This window comes from Manis javanica, chromosome 3, assembly GCF_040802235.1.
Source record: "Manis javanica isolate MJ-LG chromosome 3, MJ_LKY, whole genome shotgun sequence".
In the NCBI taxonomy this organism is placed as follows: Eukaryota; Metazoa; Chordata; class Mammalia; order Pholidota; family Manidae; genus Manis; species Manis javanica.
Window position 1 is genome coordinate 50,373,030 of NC_133158.1, and position 22,482 is coordinate 50,395,511.

General features: G+C 36.5%; 1 protein-coding gene across 9 annotated transcripts in view; it reads right to left on the minus strand.

Moving 5' to 3' along the window:
* The window catches only part of ITSN1 (intersectin 1), a 223,426-nt gene that overhangs the window by 100,932 nt on the left and 100,012 nt on the right, over positions 1–22,482 (minus strand). For all 9 annotated transcript variants that reach the window (XM_073231403.1, XM_073231404.1, XM_073231405.1 and 6 more), the window contains 4 exons: positions 20,861–20,961; positions 9,713–9,776; positions 6,420–6,557; positions 4,924–5,039 (listed from right to left, as the gene is read on the minus strand). In XM_073231403.1, the coding sequence (XP_073087504.1) occupies positions 4,924–5,039; positions 6,420–6,557; positions 9,713–9,776; positions 20,861–20,961 (419 nt within the window). The remainder of the gene's footprint in view (positions 1–4,923; positions 5,040–6,419; positions 6,558–9,712; positions 9,777–20,860; positions 20,962–22,482) is intronic.

Sequence of the window (22,482 nt, forward strand, 5' to 3'; positions counted from 1 at the left end):
GACTTTTAAAAGCAGAGAGAGGAAAAAGAACACATAAAAAGGAAAACCCACCAGGCTAGCATCAGACTTTTCAACAGAAACCTCACAAGCCAGAAGGGAGTAGCATAATATATTTAATGCAATAAAGCACTAGGACCTTGAACCAAGAACACTCTACCTGGCAAGATTATCCTTCACATTTGAAGGAGGGATTAAACAATTTCCAGATAAGCAAAAATTGAGAGAATTTACCACCCACAAACTGCCTCTACAGTGTATTTTGGAGGGATTGCTATAGATGGAAGTGTTCATAAGGCTAAACAGCTGTCACCAGACAAAATAAAACCACAGTAAAGAAAGCATAATAATCAATTACTGAGCAAATGCAAAATCAAATTAACTACCCCCAAAGTCAGTCACAGGATACACAAAGAGTACAGAATATGATACCTAATATTAGAATATATATAGAACATATAGAATAAAGAATGGAGAAGGAAGAAAAAGAAGGAAAATAAAAAAAGAACCTTTATATTGTGTCTATAATAGCATACTAAGTGAGTTAAGTTAGACTCTAAGATAATAAGGAAGCTACCCTTGAACATTTGGTAACCATGAATCTAAAGCCTGAAATGGCAATAAGTACATACTTATAGATAATCCTCTAAATGTAAATGGTCTGAATACACCAATCAAAAGACACAGAGTCACTGAATGGATAAAAAAAAAAGACCTGTCTATATGCTACCTACAAGACTCACTTCAAATCCAAAGATATACACAGACTAAAAGTGAAGGACTAGAAAAAGATATGTCATACAACTAATAGGGTGAAAAAAGCAAAAATTGAAGTACTTATATCAGACACAATAGACTTCAAAACAAAGAAAGTCACAAGAGACAAAGAAGGACATTACATAATGATAAAGGGGTCAGTCCAACAAGAGGATATAACCATTATAAATACCTATGCACCCAACACAGGAGCACCTACATATGTAAAACAAACACTAACAGAAATAAAGGGGGAAAAAGAATGCAATGCATTCACTTTAGGAGACTTCAACACACCACTCACCCCAAGGGACACATCAAACAGACAGAAAATAAGTAAGGAAAAAGAGGCACTGAACAACATATTAGAACAGATGGATCTAACAGACATCTACAGACCACTCCACCCGAAAGCAGCAAGGTACATATTCTTCTTAGGTGCGCATGGAACATTTTCAAGAATAGATTATATGCTAGGACACAAAAAGATTCTCAGTAAATTCAAAGACACTGAAATTGTACCAACCAGCTTCTCAGACCACAAAGGTATGAAACTAGAAATAAATTACGCAAAGAAAACAAAAAAAAACAACAAACACATGGAGGCTTAATAACATGCTCCTAAATAACCAATGGATCAATGACCAAATAAAAACAGAGATCAAGCAATATATGGAGACAAATGAAAAAAATAATTGAACACCACAAAATCTGTGGGATGCAGCAAAGGCTGTGCTAAGAGGGAAGTATACTGCAATACAGGCCTACCTCAGGAAAGAAGAACAATCCCATATGAACAGTCCAAACTCACAATTAACGAAACTAGAAAAAGAACAAATGAGGCCCAAAGTCAGTAGGAGGAGGGATATAATAAAGATTAGAGCAGAAATAAATAATATCAAGAAGAATAAAACAATAGAAAGAATCAATGAAAGCAGGAGCTGGTTCTTCGAGAAAATAAACAAAATAGTTAAACCCCTAGCCAGACTTATCAAGAAAAAAAGAGAGTCTACACACATACACAGAATCAAAAACAAGAAAAGAAAAATCACCATGGACACCACAGAAATACAAAGAATTACTACAGAATACTATGAAAAATTATATGCTCACAAACTGCATAACCTAGAAGAAATGGACAACTTTCTAGAAAAATATAACCTTCCAAGGCTGACCCAGAAAGAAACAGAAAAACTGAACAGACCAACTACTAGCAATGAAATTGAATTGGTAAACAAAAAACTACCTAAGAACAAAATCCCTGGTCCAGATGGCTTCACCACTGAATTTTATCAAACATCTAGTGAAGACCTAATACCCATTCTCCTTAAAAGTTTTCCAAAAAGTAGAAGAGGAGGGAATACTTCCAAACTCATTTTACAAGGCCAGCATCAGCCTAATACCAAAACCAGGTTAAGACACCAGAAAAAAAGAAAATTACAGACCAATATTGCTGATGAACATAGATACAAAAATACTCAACAAAATATGAGCAAACCAAACTCAAAAATATATCAAAAAGATCATCCACCATGATTAAGTAGGATTTATTTCAGGGATGCAAGGACAGTACAATATTAGAAAATCCATCAACATCATCCACCACATCAACAAAAAGGACAAAAACCACATAATCATTCTCCATAGATGCTGAAAAAGCATTCAACAAAATTCAACATCCATTCATGATAAAAACTCACAACAAAATGGGTATATAGGGCAAGTACCTCAACATAATAAAGGCCATATATGACAAACCCACAGTCAACATTATACTTAACAGCAAGAAGCTGAAAGCTTTTCCTTTAAGATCGGGAACAAGACAAGGATGCCCACTCTCCCCACTTCTACTTAACATAGTTCTGGAGGTCCTAGCCATGGCAATCAGACAACACAAAGAAATAAAAGGCATCCAGACTGGTAAGGAAGAAGTCAAACTGTCACTGTTTGCAGATGACATGATACTGTACATTAATAACCGTAAAGAATCCACTCCAAAACTACCAGAACCAATAACTGAATTCAGCAAAATTGAAGGGTACAAAATTAACACACAGAAATCTGTTGCATTCCTATATACTAATGATGAACTAGTAGAAAGAGATATCAGGAAAACAATTCCATTCACAATTGCATCAAAAAGAATAAAATACCAGAAATAAACCTAACCAAGGCAGTGAAAGATCTATACTCTGAAAACTACAAGACACTCATGAGAGAAATTAAGGAAGATACGAATAAATGGAAATATATTCCATGCTCTTGGATAGGAAGAATTAATATTGTGAAAATAGCTATCCTGCCTAAAGCAATCTACAGATTCAATGCAATCCCTATCAAAATACCAACAGCATTCTTCAATGAACTAGAGCAAATAGTTCTAAAATTCATATGGAACCACAAAAGACTCCAAATAGCCAAAGCAATCTTGAGAAAGAAAAATATATCTGGGGGCATTACACTCCCTGACTTCAAGCTCTACTACAAAGCCACAGTAATCAAGACAATTTGGTACTGGCACAAGAACAGACCCACAGATCAATGGAACAGGATAGAGAGCCCAGATATAAACCCAAGTATATATGGTCAATTAATATATGATAAAGGAGCCATGGATATACATTAGGGTAAAAACAGCCTCTTCAACAACTGATGACGGCAAAAATGGACAGCTACATGTAAGAGAATGAGACTGGATTATTGTCTAACCCCATATACAAAAGTAGAGTCAAAATGGATCAAAGATCTGAATGTACATCATGAAACCATAAACTATTAGAAGAAAACATAGGGAAAAATCTCTAGAATATAAACATGAGCAACTTTTTCCTGAATGCATCTCCTTGGGTAAGGGGAACAAAAGCAACAATGAACAAATGGGACTACATCAAGCTAAAAAGTTTCTGTACAGCAAAGAACACCATCAGCAGAACAAAAAAGGCATCCTACAGTATGGGAGAATATATTTGTAAATGGCGTATCTGACAAGGGGTTAACATCCAAAATATATAAAGAACTCACACGCCTCAACACCCAAAAAACAAATAACCCAATTAAAAAATGGGCGGAGGATATCAACAGACACTTCTCCAAAGAAGAAATTCAGATGGCCAACAGGTACATGAAAAGATGCTCCACATTGCTAATTACCAGGAAAATGCAAATGAAAACCACAATGAGATATCACCTCACACCAGTTAGGATGGCCAACATTTAAAAGACAAACAACAACAAATACTGGCAAGGATGTGGACAAAGGGGAACCCTCCTACACTGCTGGTGGGAATGTAAACTATTTCAGACATTGTGGAAAGCAGTATGGAGGTTCCTCAAAAAACTCAAAATAGAAATACCATTTGACCCAGGAATTCCACTCCTTGGAATTTACCCAAAGAAAACAAGTTCTCAGATTTAAAAAGACATATGCCCCCCTACGTTTACTGCAGCATTATTTACAATAGCTAAGATACAGAAGCAACCTAAGTGTCCATCAGTAGATGAATGGATAAAGATGTGGTATATATACACAATAGAATACTATTCAGCTATAAGAAAGAAACAAATCCTATCATTTGCAACAACATGGATGGAGTGAGAAGGTATTATGCTCAGTGAAATAAGGCAGGCAGATAAAGAGAAGTACCAAATGATTTCCCTCCTTTGTGGAGTATAACTAGAAACCACAACTGAAGGAACAAAGCAGCAGCAGACTCAGACTCCAAGAAGCGACTAGCAGTTACCAAAGGGTGGGGAAGGGTATATGGGGAGGGAGGGAGATGGAGATTAAGGGATATTATAATTAGCACACATAATATAGGTATGTCACAGGGAAGGCAATATAGCATGGAAAAGATAAGTAATGACTCTATAGCATCTCACTATGCTGATGGACATTGATTGCAGTAGGGTTTGTGGGGTGGGATTTGATCATTTGTGTGAATGTTGAAGCCACAGTGTTGCTCATGTGAAGACTTCATAAGATTGTATATCAATGATACCTTAATAAAACGAATTAATTGATTATTTTTAAAAAGTGTCTCCTTTCTGATTAAGGTCAGTTAATGGAACACAGCAAGAATGTCTGAAGCTAAATTTATTTTTACCTCCAAATTTGCATTAGAGATAGAAAACCTCTGATATGATATAACTCAAATATAAGAACTGCCTTACCAGGTAATTTCTTTTCTAGTTGTTGCTGTTCATCTTCTAAAACTGGTTCCTCTGGTAACCTCTGATCTACTGACGCTGAGCTTATAACAGATATACCACTGCCAGATCGAACTCTTCTGCAATGGTGGAAAAAAAGAATAAAGAACCAGAGTTGAATAAAGCTGTCCAAGTAGAACTGAGCAAATTATAGAAGAAAAATTTTAAAGACTATGCCAATATCATGGAGCAAATTTCATTTACAGTAAGGAAAAGATAAAGATTTGGTCCTCTCTGTTTAGAAAGTGTTTTTGAAAAATTAAAATTTGAACATCATCAGACTCTGAGTGTCAAACCTGTTCAAATGTTTAGGACCACCTCCAAAATAAAGGCAATGCCAAAGCACTGAATTGCTGAATAATTGTGAAGAACTAGAACAGCATCGGGGTCACAGGAAGTGTTTGCTCCTATTACCATTACCCTCTTCAAGCAGAGAAAATCCCTCCAAGAGAAGGTCAGCAGCTCAGCTAATTGGGAGCAACTCTATTCCCTTCACAAAGTCTCTCCATTTTATTTCTAACAAACACATGAAATGTCTATACTTTATAGTCCTTAAAACAAATCTCTTGGTTTACTGATTGGTTTCTCTTTAAACGATTAACCTTGCTCTTTTAAACCCATGTATCTTTTTGTATCAGCTTCCAGTGTTACTGTCTCTTGTAGTGATTCGTGCAGCTGTGAGATTTTATAACCAAGCCGCCCATCTATGAGTTCTTCCTACAGTCAGTTTTCTCCACTTGCTCCTGTCCCAAGTATATGCTGACAATAATGTCCATTTCTCTTACTTCTATGGGGGTTTTCCCCCTCAATCTCTCCTGACATTTGAGAAATTAGAACAGAAATTCTTACGTGTTTGTTTTGCTCTTCTTTGTGCTTATAAGATCTCATATTTGTCTTTTAGGTGAGAGCCTTGAGGAGCAGCTATCTGGGACGGGGGCCCTGGGGGTGTAGGTGAAAGATGACAGTCATGGCACATTTCTCCCAGTTGGACCTACCATCCCAGCTGGACCTTGGTCCACTCTCTCAACATCTCCACTGAGACTGAGTTTCAGACCAGGATCATTTTCTTGGATTATATTTCTGATAATAATTTCTGCATTGCCAGCATTTTGCTACTTACCTCTCTAATGTGTAGAATTCACAGGAAAAATCTCCCTGCTTTATTTTCCACATACAGGTTGATATAATTCACTTTAACTGCTAAAGTTTTTGGTGAGCTTCAATTACACAGATTGGTACAAAAATTTCCAATCTTTTGGCTCAACTAATATAAATTCATTAAAGAACAGAATGGGCCCAAGATTAACACAGAGCTCAGATAAGAATATTTTCTTCAATTCATGAATATTTCATTTATTTGCCAGGAATAAACATGACTCTAAGACACAAAGCCAACAAAGCCAAGTTTGAAATTCACATACTCAGCACACAACTTCATGTAAGAGCCAAGTGTTCCTTACCTAAAGGAAGGTGGAATGTATTCTGGAGGCAGGACAGGTGGCAGTGGTTGGCCAGACATAGCTACATCAATTAGGTGCATAGCCAGGATAAATTCTTCCGCTGTGAGTTTTCCATCTTGATCAATGTCAGAAAGATTCCTATTCAACAAAAAGTTAATTGCAATCTAGTTTCAGGAAAATACATGCTTGTTACTATTCACAAGTAATTTAAATGTTCTATTTTCTTATTCTGACTCTAGGCCAATTGAGTCTTTCTATGCCTCAGTTTGTAAGAACAGTACCTTTTACACTACTGCTGCCAAGATAAAATGAGACAATCCATATAACAAATGTTAACTATGATTATAATTATATTCCTCGCAATCCTTGCAAGCCCATTTAAAGTATATCATACATTCTATTCATCTGTAAACACTATGTTCAGCAAACTATTTGTTCAAATAGTAAATATTTAAGCTTTGAAGGACATACACTCTATCACACTGAATTCTGCCACTGCAACAAGAAAGCTGCTATAGACAATATAAAAATGAGGAGTAGGTGTGGTTGTTTTTTACAATAAAATGTCATTACACAAACAGGTGCAGGCCGGATTCTGCTCACCAGGCTTAGCTGGCCAACTTCTGTCCTAGGCCTATGGGATTGGATCTTTACTGTCTTCAGCCACAGAGTGAAGGTATTTGCTTCTCCTTAATCTTAGATTTAATCACCACGATCTTTATAATCAACTTACCCTAGTAGCTAATTAAATAGATATTTCTAGCAAGCCCAAGAATGTGATTTTATTTAACAACTTCTGGACACAAGGAGGACACAAGACACCAGAGCTGTTCATTAGAATGCCAGCGGGACAGACGCTGTTCGGGAAACTAGCTTTGCTGATGCCATAAATCAAGAAAGACTTAAGTCTGAAATTTTCTCAGACAGCATCAACTCTTTTTTTAAGGTATAATTTCCACACAGTAACATTCATCCTTTTTAGAGTACAGTTCTGTGAGTTTGGACAAACATGTTCACTTGTGTAACCATCACAACATATAGAATAGTTACATAACCACTCAAAATTCCCCTGCTTCACAATCAACCCCTTCCCTTGCCCGTTGCCAACCCCTGGCAATTCCACTGATCTCTTTTCTGTCTCCCTAGCTTTACCTTTTCCATATGCCAGACTCCCATTTTTAAACAGAACAAAGCCACAAATGAAAACCCCTGCCTGCTCTTGCATGTCCTCTCCTCCTTTCCATGCCCCACGACTAGCCACTCCTAGGAAAATTCAATTAGAAGGCAGGTAGAATTCCTATTTATTTTTTCCCCTCATATTTGCCTAAAAGATAGCTGTACATATTTAATTAAAATCTTTTTATTGTGTAAAAGGAGAATAAAATAACTAGAGTAGATGAAGTCTTCAAGTAGTTTTTCAAAGAAAGCAAATTATAAATGAGAAATTCAAACATTTCATTATGTTCTAGCATTATTACAACCTAATAAACTGCCAACCAATCTTTATAAATGTTAGACCTTAAGTTGATATTTCAGAGGGCCCTAGGATACTAGCATATACCCAGACTTAAAGAGGTCTGGATGTGTCATAGATATAAGATATTTACTAATTGGTATGTTACTATTCTATTGCAAAAGGCAAACCCTTAAAACAAAGCAGAAGGGACGAGAATGGGTGCAGGGAGGAGCACTAGAGCTGGACCAGTTTATAAGCAACCATATCAATGTGTCCTACAGCAAAGAACTAGCATGTAAGCAATACGTATACAGTATATAAACCAGGTTTGTTTTCCAAACAAAATCAATGGAAGATGCATACTTGAAATACACACATTTCTAAAGAAACTATTCTGGTTAACATTTAAATGTAAGGAATCCTATAGGACCTAGACAGTGCTCACCGATAGCTATTAAAAATCATTACAAAATAGACAATGAGACATTTATGCACCTCCTTTTGCAGGGACACAGTACCATTTCTGAGTAGTCTTGCCAAAAAAAAAAAAATCACAACTGAATGAGTGGTTCTCAACCAGGGATGACTGATTTTGTATACCAAGGGTCATTTATCAATAACTGGAGGTATTTTTTATTATCACAACTGGGGATGGTGGTCATACTACTGGCATCTAGTAGGTAGAGGCCAGAGATGCTACCAAACAACCTAGAGTGCACAGGCAGCCCCCAACAATGAAGAACTATTAGGCATATAATATCTAAAGTGCTAAGGTGGAGAAACCATCCTTTAGATCTAATCACTAACTTATAGGAAATACAGGAATAAGGTAATACTACAAGGATGCAATCACAAAAGTGAGACTTTAAGAAACTACAGTTGACCCCTGGACAACGTGGGAGTTAGGAGCACTGAATCTCCAAGCCATTGAAAATCTACATATAACCTTTCACTCTCCAGTAACTTTACTCATAACCTACTGTTGACTGGAAGGAAGCCTTACTGATAACATAAAGTCAATTAACACATATTTTTAATGTTATATGTATTATATACTACATTCTTACAATAAAGTAAGCAACAGAAGATGTTTTCCCAAATTGCTGCAAATCTCTAAAATTTTTTCCAATGTTTATTGAAAAAAAAGTGTGTAAATGGACGCACATAGTTCAAACCCATTTTGTTCAAGGGTCAATTATCTAGGACAAATGATCTGAGTATTTTGAGGGGGATGGAGTGGGGTGGGGGTAGAGTGGAAAATAAGACAAGGTGGAGTTTTAGGTTAATGGAGACATAAAAGATGTAAAAAAATGATCAACCAATTCATGCAAAGTACAGATTTACTTCAGTCCTGATTTGAACAGACCAACTATAAAAATGTTATGAAGCAATCTAAGGAAATATGAACACTATCTGACTAACTTAATGATAAGAATTACTACTAAAAATTTTAAGTGGACTATTGGTATTATAGTCACATTGAAAATATATCTTTGGAAATACAAGTGGAAATAATTTGCTGATGAAAATGATATGATGACTGTGATTCAGCTTAAAATAACTGGGAAGGAGGAGGGAAGAACCAGGACTAGCCATGAGTTGAGACTTATTTAAGTTGTGCTATGAGTTCTTGAGAATTGATTATATTCATCTCTCTTTTATATTTTCTAAAATCAAAATGAGAAAAAGTTAAGAGAGGTAATCATCACAACTCACTGAAAAATTGAGCACACTCTATGTATCTGCCCTACAAGTAATGGTATTAAGGACTCATGAAGCCACACCAAGAAATAAAGATTCTACTTTATATATAAACCAAAGAATTTTCCATTCTTACCATATGGAAGCCAGCTGAGCCTGTGGTAAACTTGATTGCATAAGAATAGTTCTTGCCTGGGGACCTAAACAGAAACCAGGAAAAAAATTATAAAGATGAATCAGCAGATCTTCACTGTCCAGGAAGACTGATGTTTTGCTTGTAAGTACTATGCAATCTCATGTAATCACAGTGCCTCAAACAATATTTGCTATTACCCAAGGGGCTTTTTAAAAAGAAAATCAAGCACCAGTGAAAAAAACACAAAGGAGTACAGTATCTGGCACATACTCAATAAATCTTCATTAAATGGATGTTTCATGAGGACTGAGTATGTAAAGGATTAGTTTCAAAAACTAATCTGCCTTTTTGTCCAGATTACCATTTCTACTTGTAGCAGGCTTTTATTTACAAAGCTGAAACTTCTCTCTAAATTCAACATATCTGCTGCCACCACCCACTACCTCTACCGTGACTACTGTCAGGCAAATTCTGACAGGATTCAGAGTATCTTAGAGGAGGACGGGACCTTAGACAGAGGTCTTCTAACCATTTCATTACACAGACCTTTAAAAAAAGGGGTCTTGTTCATGTTGCACATAGAATTATTCCTGGTATTTCAACTCTGCTCTCAAAATCAGCCCTCATTTCATAAAATGCTTATAAATATCTTCATTTCTAGCATGAAACTAGCCTTGGATAGATTAAGGATTCCATGGGAGATTTTTGTGTGTTTAAATAAACCAGTGCTAGGGATACAGAAACAAATATATCCTATCCATCACTGACTCAAGGTGTGTCCTAGGATAACCGATGGGCCAAGGAATGGAAGGCTGTAGCAACTGTGTTGGGAAGATTACTGTAAATATATTTTTGCTTTTAGCTATTTCATTTTTCAAATGGCACCTCATCGAAACACACTGGAGAGGACATGTTGTTCAGCACAGGGAGCAGCAGCAGTTAGGAATCTCAGAATCACAAAGGTTCAGCAAATTAAGTGACAGAGGAGAGCAGAAAGGGTGCTGAGGCTTGGTCCTGGTCCAGGCAGAATTGGCTGAGTGACTTGGGGCAGGCAGTTTCTTCACTTGTTGGACCCTAGTTTTCTCATTTCAGAGGTCCTTTCCAGATTTACAGATCTGTGATCCATTGTACAAAGAACTGTAACATGGAACCTAGCATACTGTTAGCACATAAAAAGTGCTCAATAAATGGTAGTTAATATCATGGACTATATTCTAATTTTTATTTATATCTAAAATATGGAAAGGAAATCACACATGAATATTTACGTGCATATTTTTGCATGTGCAGATATATACAACTTAATTTTCCAAACTGAAAATGGTCAAACAGTACCCAGATCACAGAACAGCACCCCAGAAGTCCTCCTGAACTCCCTTCTAACCATCCCTCCCACCAAGTCTGGCCTAACAGAATAGTGTGTCCTCTGTCAAATTATTTTGCTCAAATATTATTGTGCGTAGTTGCAGAACATTAATCCCAACCACTGTATAGTATATTATTCTGTGAATATCACAATTTATTTATCCATCCCACTGTTGATGAGCACTGAATTAGTTTTCAGTTTGGGGCTATTATGAATAGTGAACATCCTAAATTTTAGTGAACATACATTCACTATGTATGAATATTTATGTGAACAAACACTGTGAATGTTTAGTGAGCAAATATTCCTGTTCTGTGTGTGTGTGTGTGTGTGTGTAGGGAGCACCTAAGAATAATAAGCAACCTTTATTGAATTAACTTGAAAGTTCTAAAGGATCTATGGAATACTGGAATAAGGAACATTCACTGATCATTTCATTTAGTCTCAAACGTATTTAGAATGTTGGCAACATTAAAGTATAATTAGAAAAATTTTAGTGAATGCTTTGAATTATACTTGTAACAATTCTTCCCACTTCAGAACCATGTAAAGGAAAGTTAGGTTTCATCTACTCCTAAAAGATAAAAAGTGTAACAAAAAATGAAAGAACTAAGCCTGGATCTGGCCATCAGGAGACATGGCTTCCAGTCCTCTCATCACCCTCTATTGACATGTGACCTTAACAAAACTACTTTCACTCTCACAGAAGAAATTCCTTCATCTCTGAAATGAAGGAAATAACCTAGAATACGGATTGGCAAACCATAGCCCATATAGGCCATATCCAGCCCCCCACCTGTTTTTGTAAATAAAGTTTTATTCAAACACTGCCATGCCCATTCACTTAAGCATGACATATGGCTGCTTTCATACTGTGATGGCAAAGTTAAGTAATGTGACAAACTAAATGGCAAGCCTAAAATGTTTACTATTTTGTTTTTTACAGAAAAGTTTTGTTGACTCCTGCATTAGAAGATCACAATTGCCTTTTGCAATTCTAATATTTGACTCTATGTTCTAAGACAAGTCTGTGAAATATTAACATAGATCAGTAACACCTCAGATAGCCTCTTAGCATAACATATTATAGCATAAAATCAAGCTCTGAGTGCACAGAACTACCTTACAGCAGCCTACAGTTGTAAAAGGTTATCAATTTTGGAATTCTAGCTTAAAAGGAAACATTATGGGGATAAACAGAAATCTGAAGTTCAAAACACTACGGGCATCCATGTTTGGGTAGGGAAAGCATGAATGGAAAGGACAGAGTTAATTAAATGAAGTCAATGCTTTACTTAAAACAATGACTAAGACTTTAGCTTTTGTGATTAATATATGATGACCAAATAGCATATTCATTGTTTCAGAATGCAAGAAGATAATAAAATACACCTTTGAGAAGAGGGCTAGCATTAATAGGATAACCAGAATTTTTCAGCTACTTATAAAACCTGATTAAAGGATGGGCCCTCTCTGTTTTCTAAGACTGTGTCTTTTATGAGCATACAGTACCATATACATCAAGCTGTAAAGAAACAAGGGGGGGCACACCTGAGCAGGTATATCAGCTAAATCAACCCAGGTTATCAATGGGGTAAACTGTTTACCAACTGCCAGATTAGCTTCACTTCCTACAGGGGACAAGCACAGAGATTCTTACTTTCTTCTGCTTGGGACCAATCACTGGCATTCTTGATGCCCACACATATGCTTACAGATAGAGCAAGAATTTGATAGTATCCTAAAGAAGTATATGAAAGTAAAACACATTGATGATCAGAAATCCCTTTAATACCAACAGTACATTAACAAAGGGCATTCAGCACACATCAGCTAAGCTACAGGTCACGTGGAATTCTTGAAGTGTATTTGGGATTTCACTCCCCTCCCAAACACATGTGAATTCAAGTGAATGGAAGTGACAATATAGGGATGGCCTGGATTCTCCCCTGTTTTAAAACAAATTTTCCATAACTTCTATAGTTTTGTCACAACTCCAAGGTTGAGAACTATCACACTAGGTTAAGAAATTAAAATTCTGCATAACTTGTAAAATTACTTTTTAATTCCTTTAAAACAAGAATCCACAAAAAACAAAACAATGAAGAAAAACGAGAGATTAAGAATATTAAATTACATATTTCACTTGTGCCTCTTTACATTCTGGGACCTTTTCTCAACTTTCTTGATATTCTTCTGATCCTTTAGCTGAATTGAGTAATTGATTTGGGGGTTCAGGTTTCATATAAATATTTTCACAGCTGTGATCATGACAAAGACCTTCCTATTTCATCCATCTCAACACACCAGTTCTACTTCCATCAACACTCTTTTTAGCCTAAAACATGCCCTATATTGATCCCTCAATAAGGGGAAAACAAACTAAATTTTTTTTACTTATTCTTATTTTCAAATTTACTGTAATAAATTGTTCTTTTGACATGACTCTATAAAGATCCAGTTTGAGAATAAAATCCCAGTAAAAAATAACAATGAAAAAAGAGAATAAAATCCCCACTTTAAATTCTTGTGAGACAAAGTAAAGCATACAAATAAACATTAGGAAAAGTTGTCCCTTTCCCTGTGGCAATTGTTAGTCCATTCTTGCCTTCTGTGAGTATGCTGCTGTTTTGTTCCTTCAGTTTTTCCTTTGTTCTTATACTCCACAGATGAGTGAAATCATTTGGTACTTGTCTTTCTCTGCCTGGCTTTTTTCACTGAGCATAACACCCTCTAGCTCCATCTATGTTGTTGCAAATGGTAGGATTTGTTTTCTTCTTATGGCTGAGTAATATTCCATCAGGTATATGTACCACATCTTCTTTATCCATTCATCTACTGATGGACACTTAGGTTGCTTCTATTTCTTGGCTATTGTAAATAGTGCTGTGATAAACATAGGGGTGCATATGTCTTTTTGAAACTGGGATCCTGCATTCCTAGGAGTAGAATTCCTGGGTCAAATGGTATTTGTATTTTGAGTTTTTTGAGGAACCTCCATACTGCTTTCCATAATGGTTGAAATAATTTACATTCCCACCAGAAGTGTAGGAGGGTTCCCCTTTCTCCACATCCTTGCCAGCATTTGTTATTCCTTACATTTTGAATGTTGGCAATCCTAAATGGTGTGAAGTGATACCTCATTGTGGTTTTTATTTGCATTTCCCTGATAATTAGTGATGTGAAGCAGCTTTTCATGTGCCTGTTGGACATCTGAATTTCTTCTTTGGAGAAGTGTCTGTTCATATCCTCCACCCATTTTTTAATCGGGTTATTTGCTTTTTGGGTGTTGAGGCGTGTGAGTTCTTTATATATTTTGGATGTTAACCCCTTGTCAGATACGCCATTTAAAAATATATTCTCCCATACTGTAGGATGCCTTTTTGTTCTGCTAATGGTGTCCTTTGCTATACAGAAACTTTTTAGTTTGATGTAGTCCCATTTGTTCATTTTTGCTTCTGTTTCCTTTGTCCAAGGAGATGCATTCAGGAAAAAGTTGCTCATGTTTATATTCAAGAGATTTTTGCCTATGTTTTCTTCTAAGAGTTTTATGGTTTCATGACTTATATTCAGGTCTTTGATCCATTTTGAGTTTACTTTTGTGTATGGAGTTAGACAGTTATCCAGTTTCATTCTCTTGCACGTAGCTGTCCAGTTTTGCCAACACCAGCTGCTGATGAGGCTGTCATTTCCCCACTGTATGTCCATGGCTCCTATATCATATATTAATTGACCATATATGTTTGGGTTAATATCTGGACTCTTATTCTGTTCTACTGGTCTATGGCGGTCTGTTCTTGTGCCAATACCAAATTGTCTTGATTACTGTGGCTTTGTTGTAGTAGAGCTTGACGTTGGGAAGCGAGATCTCTCCTGCTTTATTCTTCCTTCTCAGGATTGCTTTGGCTATTTGGGATCTCCTGTGGTTCCATATGAATTTTAGAACTATTTGTTCCAGTTTGTTGAAGAATGCTATCATTATTTTGATAGGGATTGCATTGAATCTGTAGATTGCTTTAGGCAGGATGGCCATTTTGATAATATTAATTCTTCCTAGCCAAGAGCATGGGATGAGTTTTCCATATGTTAGTGTCCTCTTTAATTTCTCTTAAGAGTGTCCTGTAGTTTTCAGGGTACAGGTCTTACATGTCCTTGGTTAGGATTATTCCTAGATATTTTATTTTTTGATGCAATTATAAAAGGAATTGTTTGCCTGATTTCTCTTTCTGATTGTTCATTGTTAGTATACAGGAACACAACAGATTTCTGTGTACTAATTTTGTATCCTGCAACTTTGCTGAATTCAGCATTAATTCTAACAGTTTTTTTGGTGGAGTCTTCAGGGTTTTCTTTATATAGTATCATATCATCTGCAAATAGTGAGTTCTGCTTCTTCCTTACCAACGTGGATGCCTTTTATCTCTTTATCTTGTCTGACTGCTAAGGCTAGGACCTTCAGTACCATGTTGAATAAAAGTGGTGAGAGTAGACATCCTGGATGTTCCTGATCTTAGAGGAAAATCTTTCAGCTTTTTGCCACTGAGTATGGTATTAGCTGTGGGTTTATCATATATGGCCTTTATTACATTGAGGTATGTATCCTCTATATCCATTTTCTTGAGAGTTTTTATCGTGAATTAATGTTGAATTTTGTCATATGCTTTTTCAGCATCTATTGAGATGATCATGTGGTTTTTATTCTTCCTTCTGTTAATAGGTTGTATCATGTTGATTTACAAATATTGTACCATCCTTTTATTCTTGAAATTAATCCCACTTGGTCATGATCTTTTTGATAAATTTTTGAATTAAGGTTTGCTAGTATTTTGCTGAGGATTTTCGCATTTTTGTTCATCAGGAATGCTGGCCTATAATTTTCTTCTTTTGTGGTGTCTCTGTCTGGTTTTGGTACTAGACTGATGCTGGCCTCATAGAATGAGTTTGGAAGTATTCCCTCCTCTTCTACTTTTTGGAATACCTTAAGGAAAATGAGTACTAGCTCTACTTTAAATGTTTGGTAGAATTCAGCTATGAAGCAATCTCATCCTGGACTTTTGTTTGTTGGGAGTTTTTTGATTACCAGGTCAGTTTCATTACTGGCAATTGGCCTATTCAGATTTTCTGTTTCTCCCTGGATCAGTCTTGAAAGGCTGTACTTTTCTAGGAATTTGTTCATTTCTTCAAGGCTGTCCAATTTGTTGGCATATAATTTTTCATAGAATTATCTAGTAATTCTTTGTATTTCTGTGGTATCCCTTGTGACTATTCCTTTTTCATTTCTGATTTTGTGTATGCTCTCTTTTTTTCTTGAAAAGTCTAGCAGGGGTTTTGTCTGTTTTGTTTATCTTCTCAAAGAACTAGCTCTTGGTTTCATTGATATTTTTCTACTGTATTATTCTTCTCTATTTCTGCTCTGATCTTTATTATGTCCCTCCTTTTACTCATTTTGGGCTTCATCTGTTCTGTTTTTTCAAGTTTCTTTAGTTGTGAGTTTAGACTGTTTATTTGGGATAGTTCTTGTTTCTTGAGGTAGGCTTATATTGCTACAACTTTCCTCTCAGAACTGCTTTTGCAACATCTCACAAATTTTGAACTGCTGAATTTTTGTTTTCTTTTGTCTCCATGTAGCATGATTTCTGTTTTAATTTTCTCACTGATCCATTGATTATTTAGAAGCATGTTGTTTAGCCTCCATGTGTTTAGGCTTTTTGTTTCTTTCAGTAATTTATTTCTAATTAAATACCATTGTGGCCCAAGAATGTGCTTTATACAACTTCAGTCTTTTTAAGATTTATTGATGCTCTTTTTGTGATCTACTATGTGATCTTTTCTGGAAAACATTCCATGTACACTTGAGAAAAATGTGTATCCTGTTGTTTTTGCATGGAATGTTCTGTAGATGTCTGTTAAGTCCATCTGATCTAATGTACTGTTCAGTGCTTCTATTTCCTTATTTATGTTTTGTCTGGTTGATCTATTCTTTGATTTAAGTGGTGTGTTAAAGTCCCCTAATATGAATGTGTTGCTGACTATTTCCCCCTTTAATTCTGTTAGTATTTATTGTATATATTTAAGTGCTCCTATACTGGGTGCATAGATCATTATAATTGTTACACCCTCTTGTTGAACTGATTCCGTTATCCTTATGTAATGTCCTTCTTTGTCTCTTGTTACTTTCTTTGTTTTGAAGTCTATTTTGTCTGAAGTAAGTACTGCTACTCCTGCTTTTCTCTCCCTATTATTTCCATGTAGTATCTTTTTCCATCCTGTCATTTTCAGTCTGTGTATGTCTTTAGGTCTTAAATGAGTCTCCTGTAGGCAGCATATACCTGGGTCTTGTTTCTTTATACATTCATTCTGCCATTCTATGTGTTTTTGATTGGTGAATTTAGTACATTTACATTTAAGGTAATTACTGGTAGGTATGTACTTATTGCCATTTTATTAATTGTTTTCTGGTTGTTTTTGTAATTCCCCTCTGTTCCTTTCTTCCTCTCTGTACACTGCTCGTATTATTTGATGGTTTTCTTTTGTGGTGTAATTGGATTTCTCTTTTTTAATTTTTTGTGTATCTATTATAAGCTTTAAATTGTGGTTACCATAAGGTTCAAGGCTAGCTTCCTGACTACATAAGAATCTATATTAAGTTGATGATCGCTCTATTTTAAACATAATCTAAAAGTACTTCATTTTTCTTCTTTCTTCTCCGTATTTCATGTATTAAATGTCATAATCTGCATTTCCTGTGTATCCCTTGACAGATTTTGCATATGGTTGGTTTTATTACTTTTGTTTTATTTTAATTTTGTACTTGCTTAGTAAGTAATTGACTTACTACCTTTACTGTGGATTTATTTTCACTCGTAAAAACTATTTAGGCTTAAAACATTTCCATCTACAGAAGTCCCTTTAACATATCCTGTAATGTCAGTTTAGTGGTTTTAAATTCCTTCGCCTTTGTTTATCTGAGAAATTTTTAACCTCTCCTTCACATTTGAATGATATTCTTACTGGGCAGAGGATTCTTGGTTAAGGTCCTGCTGTTTCTATGCACTAAATATTTCATGCCACTTCCTTCTGGCATGTAAAGTTTCTGCTGAGAAATCTGCTGATAGACTGATGGGGTTTCCCCTTAAGTATTTTTTTCCCCCTCTCTGGCCTCTTTCCATAACCTCTCCTTATCCTTAATCTTTGTCATTTTAATTATTATATGCCTTAGTGTTATCTTCCCAGGGTTTCTTTTACTAGGGGCACTCTGCACTTCTAAGACCAGAGTGTCTATTTCATTCCCCAGATTGGGGACATTTTCAGCAAATATTTCTTCAAAGAGACTTTCTATCCATTGTCTCTCTTCTTGTTCTGGTACCCCTATTATGTGAATATTGTTTCATCTGGAGTCATCACACAGCTCTCTTAGTATACTTTCATTTCTAGAGATTTTTTCTCTGCATTTCTCTGCGTCATTGTTTTCCTGTTCTCTAATTTTCATTTCATTCACTGCCTCCTCTACTTACAGCAACCTATTATTCATTCCCATCCATTGTAAATTTCATTTCAGTTATTGTATTCTTCAGCTCTGAGTGGCTCTTTTTAAACTCTTCCATTTCCTTATTGATGTTCTCCCTGAGATCACCAGTACTTTTCCACAGATCAATGAGCATATTTATGACTGTTCCTTTGAAATCTTTATCAAAAAGATTAGTGATCTCCATTTCATTTAGCTCTCTTTGTGGTCTCTTATCCTGTACTTTTGTTTGGGATATATTCCTTTGCCTGATTATTTTGTCAGTGTTTGTGTTTCTTCCATTGTATTACATGGATCTACTATGAGTCCTGGTCTAGAGAGTACTGACTTTATGAAGGTGTCCTGTGGTGCCAAGCTCAAGAGTCTTTCCTCTCCAGTGCCTGGTTCTCCTTCGCTATTGGTGGGCTATAGTTGGGGCTGCCTTTCTATCTGCCAGCAGTGGTCTATCTCAGTCCACTGTGGATGGCAGATTGCCTCAGACAGCCCTTTATGAGCAGAGCAGCAGTGCTTCTGCTGGGATTGTTGTGGGAGGGGCTGCCCTCTGCCTGCTCTGCAGTGATGGCAGCACTGCTGGGGTCACAGACTAGGCAGAGCCATCGTGCGGCACTGGGCTGGGAGGAAGGCGAACTGCTCAGAGCTGGCTTCCACAGGCACTTCCCCAGTTGGATGGAGGTAGAGCCAAGAATGCTGGGAAAGCCTCCCTCTGCCCAACAGGAAGCAAAGTCTAATGCAGCTGGGCAGAACAGTCCAGGCAGGTGGGAGTGCAGGGAAGCACGTCAGGGCTGAGTGCCAGAAAGGGGGATAAGAGTGTGGGTCTCCTGCAAGCACCTGCCCTGCTGAGCTGAGGTAGAGCTGAGGAAGTGTCATCCACCTGCCCTTTCTCCTGCAGAGAGAGCTCAATCCAACCCTTGACCCTCTGGTAGTCTTCCTGTTGCTGGTAAAACTTTCAAACTACCACCTCTGTTTTGGGTTTCAGCAGGACCAACAGAGCATGCCTGTCCTCCATAAGTGACAGGAATCTCAGCCTGCTGAGTGCTCCAACTCTCCCTGGTGTCTAGCCCCATTAATCACCAAAGCCTGATGCAATGTGGACTTGTGCTCCCAGAGGAGAGCTCCAGGGCAAGGCAGATCTCCATGCTGCTTCCTCCCACTGGTGGGGAAGACCTTGGGTCCCGACTGATCTGGCTCTGTCACTTCACCCTTCTCTGTGATCCATTCTTTTTCACCACATGGAAGTGGTCTGTTCTGCAGTCCTCAGGTCTTTTTCAGAGTTACTTGTATTTGCTGTAGTTGCTTCCCTGGTATGTGTGAGAAAGGGGAGGAGAGAGGTTTCTTTCTTGCCAGCCTACTCTGCCATCTTTTTTTCCCGTTCTCCCCATCCTGACATTTTAAACAGATGAATTTTTCTTTGGGAAGCAAAATAGAAATTGTAAGTAATAGCAAAAAAAAAAAGGAAGAATCAGAAATTTAAAATATTTTGTGTTATATTCCAGTGCTTTCTGATCCCAGGAAATTAACTCTTTCTCCCTTCCTTTCATATTTGTTAAAGAGTAGTTAACATTTTCTTCCTTTCACACTCAATGTTCATATCATAGGTCTCTTTTTCTCTTTATAAAAATTATGCTTTTCTTTATATCTCTTTAGTCAATTTTAAGTGTTTAACTACTCATTGGAAAGGTTTCTGAACATTATCTTAAAATCCTTGTTAACCTTCTCATGTATAAAACAGAATCTTTTTTTTTTAATCCATTGAGATCACTAACCTGGCCTCTTATACATGAAGAAATAAGCTCCAAATAGTTAAAGTGATCTCCAGCTAGTTAGTGGCAGAGCTAGGTTCCAAACTACCCAACCAGTTACTTTTCACCCTGCAAACTGGCTTAAACACTTTGAGTAGGCAGTTTCAAGTTCATCTACAAAGTTGGACTTTAGAATTTGAACCAGGCTTTCTTCACAACAGTTTCTTTGCTAGAGCTCTGATTTGAATACTGATGGCATTAAGGGTACAAGAGGTTCCTCGGTCTCTGTTCCATTTACCAAGAAGCAATGGACCAAAGCCTGAGGCACTAGAGAATTAAGTGACTATGGCTTTATCAGTGGATAAGAACTCAAGATTAAGAGAGACAATGAAAGCCCTGTTTAGAAAAATGCAAACAGAGAAAGATATTTGGAAAATATCTTTGGCCCAACATCTGGAAACAATTTACACTTAGAACAAAGGTCGTATTTCACTAGATTAATTCTTATTCGTAAATACCTGTTAAGTGTCCACTCATAGTTTTGTCATGACTATTGAATAACTGTCTGTATTTCAGTCTGGATGACTGAGGAACAGCCCATTCGGCCACTGGAGGAACACTGGGGGAAAAGAGGAAGGAGAAGAAAAAGAAATAGCAGAAATGAATGAAAGTTCTTTACAAACAAGGGAAGAACTTCTCTAGAAAAGTAGCCTTAAAATTTATTCACTTACTAATCATTATTTCTGAGTTTTCTATAATGAGTATTTCCATTTTTTAAGGTTACAAACATTTTTCTCAAAACAGATTATTTTTCCAGAATTCAAGTATAAATACAACACAATGGCTGGTTCAAGTTATATATGCAATGTAATAATTTAAAGCTTCTAAAAAGTATGGAAAAAACGTCCTTGGAACTGAGGTGATGATAATAATGTCCAGGCTTTTCTAAACTTCTAGAACAGTTCTCTTTTGGTTTAAAAAGCAATGAACAGCAAACAGATAACTTCCTTGAAAGGCTCTTTAAAGTGTTTTTTAACTTTCTCTATACCAAAACACAGGACGTATTCCTTAATGAAGGAAAGTATCTCATTCTGGTAAGTTCAAGTTCTCACAAATGCAAGAGTTTCCCAGAGAACAGAACATTTCCAGGGTCATGGCAAATCAGCAGAGTAGCAATGGAGGGAGATCTGCTTTCCTGACTGCAATCCAGTGCTGACCTGTTCTTGCCAAAATGTGCAGCAGCTCTGACCTGATGAAACCCTTACCAGTAGTCAGTTCGGGTTGAGACCTCCTTGGATTAGTTCCAGAGTAGCCCACACAAGTACCTGATTGTCATCCATGGCTGGTTAAAAGCCTGATGTCTAAATGGGGCAATTTAAACACAACAGCTAAACTGATTGTAAAAATGGCATTCCACTTCCAAGATAGATTATAAGTAATGCCCCATTTGCAATTTCCTTTCATATCAAGAAAAATGTCTGTTCCTCACATGCAAAAGCAAAAATTTAAACACAAACTAATCCTCTTAGTCATCATTTATGCTATCTATGCATTTATATTTACAATATACAGAGCATAGGAATCGGCTCCCAAACACTTAAAAAGCATGTAATTAAATTCACCTTTTTAATTTTTATAAATTTTTTAAAAAACACTTACCAAAATCTATTCTGCTGTGAGTACTTCTGCAGCTCTCTCATTTTAAACTAATATTTTGCTGATTCCAACTCTTGCCTATTTGTCAAGGAGCTAATTATCTTTCTCCTGCACTCCAGGAACGTAGGGTGTTACACACAGAAGTTGTCCCTGATTACACTTATCAAGTCATAGTTTTCTGCCAAATTCCTGGGAATTTAAATGGACTAAAAACTCACTAATAGGTAACCAAAAATTTAGATGCCACATTACAAAAATTTGCTAGAAATTTAAATTTTTGAAAAGATGACTATGTAAAAACACAGCTGTCTTAATAGCACTAATGTTTGCTGATACTGATTATTCATTCTCACGTCACAAATCAATTTTAAGATAGATTTCAAGAATCCTTGAGGACAGAGAAAACTCAAAACTTCAGCATGGTATAAGAGAAAAAATAAGAAAACATGGAATTTAGTGTTAGGTGATCTGAGTTTAGATCCCA